At 39.1% G+C, this 8,076-nt stretch overlaps 1 protein-coding gene across 1 annotated transcript in view; it reads left to right on the top strand.

The window, feature by feature from the left end:
- Positions 1-483: 483 nt before the first annotated feature.
- The window catches only part of LOC107670045 (probable ATP-dependent RNA helicase DDX4), a 49,505-nt gene continuing 41,912 nt past the window's right edge, over positions 484-8,076 (top strand). Inside the window, exons 1-6 of the mRNA XM_016462523.1 lie at positions 484-602; positions 1,018-1,088; positions 2,474-2,504; positions 3,315-3,362; positions 4,629-4,661; positions 6,547-6,597. Coding sequence (XP_016318009.1) covers positions 1,065-1,088; positions 2,474-2,504; positions 3,315-3,362; positions 4,629-4,661; positions 6,547-6,597 — 187 coding nt within the window. The 5' untranslated portion in view covers positions 484-602; positions 1,018-1,064. The remainder of the gene's footprint in view (positions 603-1,017; positions 1,089-2,473; positions 2,505-3,314; positions 3,363-4,628; positions 4,662-6,546; positions 6,598-8,076) is intronic.

Genomic DNA, 8,076 nt, shown 5'->3' with positions numbered 1-8,076 from the left:
AGGCGTGGTTAACTCTTAACTTTTATAAAGAATATCTCTTTGGATTTGAGACTTTAGTCTTTGGAACTTTACAGATCTTCTTTATGCACCAAGAGCTTGTAACACTCCAAAGAGAAAGGAAAAATTGAAATTGCATCATATGACCCCTTTAAGACATGACTGAAAGAGTCATAAATAAAAGGTTAATGCAATTTTCAGCAAATTTTCAATTTTGGGGTGAGGTGAGCTATTCCTTTAATTAAGGACTGTTACTTTAGGTCCAATGAATGAAACATCTGGGCAGGTGACAACAGCGGCGGACTGGCCATCTGGAGCACCGGTAAAAAATATAGTTGTTTTCTTGAGATCAGTTCAATCGTTCACTCGTTTTGATTTAGACATGACCGAACGAGTCATGATGACTCATGACCAATAACTTCAGGAAAAGATTCAAACGGGTTTGTGAATCGTTTGTCTGGTTCGTTAAAAAGAATCGGTTCAAAAGCGAATCGCACATCACACCGATTTTCCCGCCACACGCAGAATAATTGCGTAATTTCTGCCCGGTTTTCCTCGCTAGCGGTTTCTTCACGCGTCTTCCGCCATCAACGCCTCTGCTAAACGTATGCTGCTTTATCTTTATAAGCTACATTAATAAGATTTATTCCTCGGTCTTTAGTAATGCGAGTTAAAGACACGATTGAAGAGGAAGTTGACTCGTTAGCGTCAAATAGTGAGGCGATAATTGTGAATTTATCGGTCTAATTAACGTTAGTCGTTTTTGGTGTTAATACCTATCTTAGTTAAATTATTTGCTTTTAAATGAACCTGTATTACTGTACTGTAACAGAAAGGATGGTGTCTGCTGCTTTTTCTAGATATCACGGCGTTTTACACGAGGCTGTCGATGAAAGAGGTTTAACCTCGCGCAGAAACTAATGACCGATTTAATTGAAATCCTCAAAATGTTAACAGATAATCGAATTAGTTTGATGTAGGACATGTTCACTTTCAGCAATGTGGTGTTTTCTGGCACAGATCTGGGAAGGGTTTTAATTGACGGTCGTAACGTTAATCTGCTCATCATGGATGACTGGGAGGAAGACCAGGTAAGGCCGAGCACACTCTTCCTCTTATGCGGTGAAATTCACTGTACAAACGGACAGATGTTGTTTTTTTTGCTTCGTTCTATAGTACTGGGATCATTAGTCGTTGTTGTTGGTTTTTTTTATTTCTACATGTATATTGGATGTGAGAAGTTTGCCAGAAGTTTCTACGTGTTGCATTTGGCAGGCGCTTTTATCCAAACAGTCGTTCTTGAGACGTGGGACAAAACAGGTCCAGCAAGGGTAACTGCTATTAGGTTTAAACATACATCCCTACCATTAATGCTTAGACAATTTACACTGCACACGTCTGCGGTGCAGTGTGGCTCTGATACGGTCACTGAAGCTGATTGCGGCCACTCAGTGCTTGTGTTTATATTTTTATACAGGCTATGGTTTATTCCAGCCGCGCCACGCACGTTTCTGACGGGGCTCTCTTTGCTGCTTCTGTAAAGATACACGCAAAAGCCTCCTTTGAATAAATATAGCCAAAATCCCACCAAAATCCCAGAATAAAATCAGGGAATATCAGGGGCAGCTGTCACTCTAAAGGACCCCCTTGCCACAGTTCACCTCTGCAGAGTACATCAGTGTCAGACAGGCTCTGCTAAGTTTTATAGTTTTAGAATATTTTAAATCCTAATGTTAATATTTCCTTTGTCACAGCCATGATGTGTCAACACCATCTTCCAATTTCTGAGGAAATTATTTGAAATATTTAGATTTTATTCCCCTCAAGCAGGTTCCATTAGCATCTAGCATCAACAGAAAAAATGTTTTGAAATGTTAAAAACAGCTTGAATGCTGTTAAAGATAAAGCAGAAATTATATTACACAGTCCAATGTAAAAAAGCACGTTTTGTTAAAAAAGAGAAAAGTTGGGAGGTTGTATCAAAGCATAGCTCAGTAGCTTAGTACATATAAGATAAATGTATTTCATTTGTCTGAGTACAAGGTTTTATTTTTTCAATTTTGCACCCTGTTTTGTCCCACTTCTCAAGAATGACTGCAAAGCGACTTTCACTGCATTCGAGGTATAGTTTCGTTGTATTGGTTCATAAACTCCGATGACTTTGGCGTTTTTGCCAGATGTGCAGTGTTGAAGGTACAACAATTACATTTTGCAAGCATTCTGTGATAGAAATCAAACCTGATTGACTTCTTAGTACAGACTTCAGAACCTGAAATGGATGTCAGATAAGGGAGACATCCAAAATGTGTACTGGATCCGCTCCAGAACCAGGGTTGAAAAACACTGCTTTACAGTTTGAACTGTAGGAATTAAATTGTACAGGCTACCTGACTGTATGTGACTCAAACCAAATAGAATATCATTAGGGATGAATGGTTAATGTTATCAACTTGTTAATTTGTTAGTCTTTTTACAGGGCCCTGTTGTATCCTGCAATTCAGGTTTTGGTAGGTTTAAAACACACACACACACACACACACATACATATACATGCATACATACATACAAATACTTTGCACTTATTGCACTGTTCTTTTTTAAGTTGTTTAGTTCCATACAACCAGATGGAAATTACAAATTACATTCCAGTTTCACATGCCTTCAATACACAAAAATTGCTTGATTTCGAACGGGCATCACTGAAAGGAACGATAACTTGCAGTTTAGTGAGTCAGAATTACTTACTAAATTTTCACTCTCTCTAATATTCATTACCGTGATATATCGCATTACCGAATACTGGCACAAGTCTACTAACTACTAACGCGAGTGAAAACTAATCATCAAAACAAGTATTTGAGCATTTCAGTATAAAATTATTGGCTGTCTGTTTGCATGTGCGTCTTTTAAAGTTTAGCAACTCCGTATTTTGTGAAATAGAAATATGCACAGGAATTTCATTTTATACAGCAACTTAAACAAAAAAGCACAAGTAAACCTGCCATATCAAACAAGACCACAGGGAGATGCCGAAAGAGCACTAAGCCTGCCTCTTTGACCTAACTGCATATAGAGACAGATCCATTCAGAATTACTAAACACAGCAAAATCCAAATGAAAAATAACAACTTTCTGAATGTGTGGAAACTCGGTGATCCATTCCTCCTACAAAATAAGCAATCATGTCTATATGTTCGGAGCATCTGGTGCCCACGTGTACATAAACACCACTAAATAATGTAAGCTTGACTGACTGATTCACTTCCCCTTTAAATGTACACTTAAATGTCAAATGCACTGTTGTGTTTTACTTGCAGGTCTGAGCTCCAGTGGTGCAAGTGGAGGATTCAAGAGCTTCTATTCAGGTTCACTCTCCCATTTTGTACATGCAGTCATTTGTAACTCATTTTCCAGACAAAAGCAAATGCATATTTAATTGACAGCAATGCCTAGAGCACAGGGATCAGAAACCCTGCTCCTGGAGAGCTACTGTCCTGCAGACTTCAGTTCCAACCCTGCTCCAACACACCTGCCTGTAATTATCTTGATCAGCTAGTTCATGTGTGGTTGATTGGGGTCGGAGCTGAAATCTGCAGGACGGTAGCTCTCCAGGAGCAGGGTTGGGGACCCCTGCTATAGCACTATAGCATTTGTTGTGTGTTTGCAACTGTAGACTAAAAACATTTGATGGCAACTTTTTGTTTTATGCTCATTAAGCTGCTGCTTTTAGACAGCCTGCTTTATTACCGTATTGATCCGAATATAAGACAATGTTTTTTTTCTTGGAAATACATCTGAAAAAACTTCGTCTTCGTCGTCTTATATTCAGGGTCTAGACTTTGACATGTCAATAATACACCCACAACAATAGGTGTCGCCAAATACGCATAAAACGAGTGTGCCATGAAATACGTAATGTAATGCGTGTTGTAAAGATCGCGAGTAAAAACCAAAACAAAAGAAAACCTTACAGCTGCATGAGTCGTGACTGTCACGTTAGCCTGATGGGACCAAACTCCCTTTGTGATTTTAAAACGTAAGACAGTACCCAGATTTGAAGACTACAGTAAGATTAAACTTCTACTCTTAATACGATTTTGGAAGGCTACTATTAGATGGATAGCCTAAATGTCCTAATTCAGATGGGCTACCTGTTTTTTTTATTTATTTTTTTATGGTATATCAAAAAGTGTATATTTTTTAAATGTGATTGTTGGTACATTTTAACCAGTTTTTACCATACTTTCAAAACAAAAATTAAAATAGGAAAAATATGCAATATGAAAATAATTGAAGACAAAATGTGTTTTACTGAGAAAAAACAAGATTTGGTTTTTAAAAAGCCTTTTTCCAAAAGGTACATCTGGAAAAAGGGGGGTCGTCTTATAATCAGGGTTGTCTTATATTCGGGCCAATACGGTAATTCAGTCGTAACGCATGCCGATTCCTAAAATCCACTACCTGGAGTAAATCCAGTTACATAAAATGCAGTTACTTGTGTAAATTACGGAAGGGTCTGTACAGAATGTGGTTAATCATTCAGTAGAGGAATGCCAACTGTGTTTAGTTGCACTGTGTACATTGTGTTTGAGTTGCAATGTAGCAGTTCACAAGATGCTTTTCATTTGTAGGAAGTACAGGAAATGGGAAGGCAAACAATGAAGGTTCGTATCATTTTTCTTTAATGCTGTTTCTGTGAATTTGTTTTGGAATCTTGAAGGGATTTTTGTTGCAGGACTCCAGAACACAACTAAAATTGCTACAAATGTGCTTTCAAAATCTACTAGGGCTGTCAGTTGATTTAAACAAATTAACTAATTGCACAGATTTCTGTAATCGTGATTAATTGAGCCTAATATTAAAATGTGTAATCATGAATCAGACCTGCCAGCCTGTGCGCCATTTGGGTAGAAGGTAGGGATGCTACCTTGTACCCACTTCTACCCACTTTTTCCAGTACTCGCCCGATACCGATACTTTTATTTTTGGTACTTGCCGATACCATTTTTGTACATTTGTACATTTTTTAAATATTGGGTACAGAAAACAAAAGGGTATGTTGTCGGTGTTTCTTTGTTTGAATATGGCGCTTATCACATGCTGTGTGGTATTGGCGTTTGATATCGGGGCATTTTAACGAGTACGAGTACAGGAGACCAGTATCGGGCCCGATACCAGTATCGGTATCGGTGCATCCATAGTAGAAGGTATGTACTTTGACCTCAAAGTATGCTGGTACAATTTGGGACTGTAAACTACGTAAAAAGCTTTGTTCAATCATGCACATACAGTAGGGCTGTGCGATTAATCGAATCGAAATCGCGATTTGAGACGTTGCGATTTCCTAATCGCAAAGCCTGCGATGTGGACGCGATACTACTCTGTTCCAGAGCATATGCATGACTGCCAGCCTTGAGTTGCAATCTTAGTTGCCCTGGGCAAGAATGAGTGCACCTCCGTTCTCCCCAATCAGCACTGCTCTAGCCAACTGCGTAAACACCCACCATTAAAAAAAATGCCGTTCATGCTTGCCGCACTCACGCAGTCTGTCTTGTAATGCTCGTTTATACTCGCACCCGGCTCCGCACCACAAGTCTCCACGAATATGAGAAGTAATAACTGTGTTTTCATTCAAAAGGCAGAAATTTTAGTTAAAAAAAATGTAAGGGAACACTTAAATCACACATTTGATCTTGATGAAATATTAATGTTAAAAATTGTTACTTGTGTATATAGAGCTGAACGATAAATTTCACATTTTTGAAAGGCGTATTTTTGCTCCTAAGTAAATGTTGTAGGAACCAGACTATTAATTTTGGTTTAAATCTACTCTTTAGGGTCAGAACATGACAAACACTTGAATGCTTTACGCTTTTCCAGTAGGGCTGCACGATAAATTGCATGCAATATTTAATGTGCGTCTTGTCAGTAAAGCCGGTTCTGTAATCCGCGGTAAATCTCCATGATGTGCGTGCTTTCATATGGAGCAGCATTTACTACACCGAGCCGTTGTTCACTAACAAGCTGCACAAAACCAAGATCATATATGAAAAAAATTTTTAATTACAGGCTGATCCAACTTGCCTGATTTTTATCACAGCAACTCATAATGTAAATCAGTATTGTGTAGATACTGGTACTGTTGTTGCCCTTCTTCAGTCCTGTCCAGCTGTCCTCCTGTAATGGCCCGTCTCCTGGTATTTGAATGCACTGTAGGTGCAATTATGATTAGAATCATTAGAATGAAGGTATCAAATTGGAGATCTAATTTAAACTAAATACAGCTCATTGAACCGAAGCTCTTCTAAATCACCAAGCAATTTTGTAATTTGTTAATCTTTTGGGGTCCTAATTATGTACATATCCTAATTATGGATGTCAGTGGTACCATTGAACCTTTGTTTGGTCTGGAGAGGTATATTAGAAGCAATTCACATTAACAGATTTAAAATAACATGTCATTCTATTATGATTTGGGACTATGATGCCTGAAAGCTAATGTAAGGACGCAGATTAAAACATATCTAAAGTGTGTCCTTGTGTTTGTAGATGTTGACGGCAGCTCATGGAAGACTGCTGGTGATGGATTCAGGGGCAGAGGTGAGTAGGAGAACTTTTAAGTAATGATAACTGCATCAAGAGCCTTCACACAGACGGTGTTTCATCAAGACATCAAGAGCAGTGTTTCTCAACCCTGTTCCTGGAGCCCCAACACGCATTTTGAATATCTCCTTTGTCCGAGACACGTGTTTCAGGTCTTGGAGTGTCTGCCAATAAGCTTATCCATTACATCAGGTGTGTTTGATTAGAGAGACAAAATGTGCAGTTTTTTGGTGGGAGGTGTACGGGGGCTTGGGTAACCAGGACCAGGGTTGAGAATCACTGCCCTGCTTTGGAGTCAAACAATCAGACATTGTGAAATTGAATTTGTTTGTAGATGTGGACCATTTCTATCCAAATGATATTTAGCACAATTAGCTAGGGACATTGGGTCTCTTTCACTAAGCACGTGTTCGCAAAATGTGTGTGAAAACTGTATGAACGAAGATTCACTCTCTGACAGCAGGTGGTGCTTATGAACAGCAACGATAGTGTTTCCTGGGTTACCGCTGTAAACAAAGCAGCGCTGCGCTTATGAACACTACTTTAATATGCGTTGTTCAGAGGCAAGATGAAAAGAGAATTTTTAAACTAATACTACATAAAACATCTGCACGAAACAAAGACAGCAGAAGCTCTGAATGAGACGCAGACTCACTCTCTGCCAGCAGGTGGCGCTTATGGAACAGCAGATACAGTGTTTCTTTGGCTGTAAACAACACACAGCACAGCACTTATGAACACTGCTTTAATATGCAACTTACAGAGACGAGATGAAAAGAAAATACCATCTAAACTTTTCTAAAGACAGTCAGTTCCCCTCAGAGATGCATTCATATAAACTCCTACTCCAATTGTATCGCGTTTTGTGTGGCTTCTCAACCGATTTGAATCATCACATATTTTAATCGATTTTCATCCGGCTCGTGGTTAATTGTTACATCCCTAACTGGCGCCCTTGGCGTTGCTCAAGGATCTGGTGAAATTGTGTCTGTAGAGAGCTTATGTTTGACTAGAGTCATGAAAGGTGAAAGACAATTCACTAACATTAAAACGAGGTTAAAGGGTTAGTTCACCCAAAAATGAAAATTAGGCTGTGTTTTACTCACCCCAGAGCCATCCTAGGTGTATATGACTTTCTTCTTTCAGACGAATCCAGTCGGAGTTCTATTAAAAATTGTCTTTGATCTTTCAAGCTGTTTAATGCCACTCAGCGGGTGTTGCATGCATCAGTCCAAAAGAAGTTAAATAAAAAGTGCCCATCCTCCGGGGGGGGGTTGAACAAAGGCCTCTTGTAGCGAATCGATGCGTTTTTGTAAGAAAAATATCCATATTCAAAACGTAATCACTTTAATCTAGCTTGCGCTCACTATTTTAAACTGAAGCAGTTCCGGGGGAATGACGTATGAGGTCGGCTTTGCGCATGCGCCGCTCAGAAGTGACGCATGCGGAAACGCAGCGGAGAGATCAAAACAAAAC

The sequence above is a fragment of the Sinocyclocheilus anshuiensis genome, unplaced genomic scaffold (assembly GCF_001515605.1).
Source record: "Sinocyclocheilus anshuiensis isolate Anshui unplaced genomic scaffold, SAMN03320099.WGS_v1.1 scaffold664, whole genome shotgun sequence".
In the NCBI taxonomy this organism is placed as follows: domain Eukaryota; kingdom Metazoa; phylum Chordata; class Actinopteri; order Cypriniformes; family Cyprinidae; genus Sinocyclocheilus; species Sinocyclocheilus anshuiensis.
Note: the sequence above shows the minus strand (reverse complement) of the source record. Positions and strands in the feature narration are given on the sequence as shown.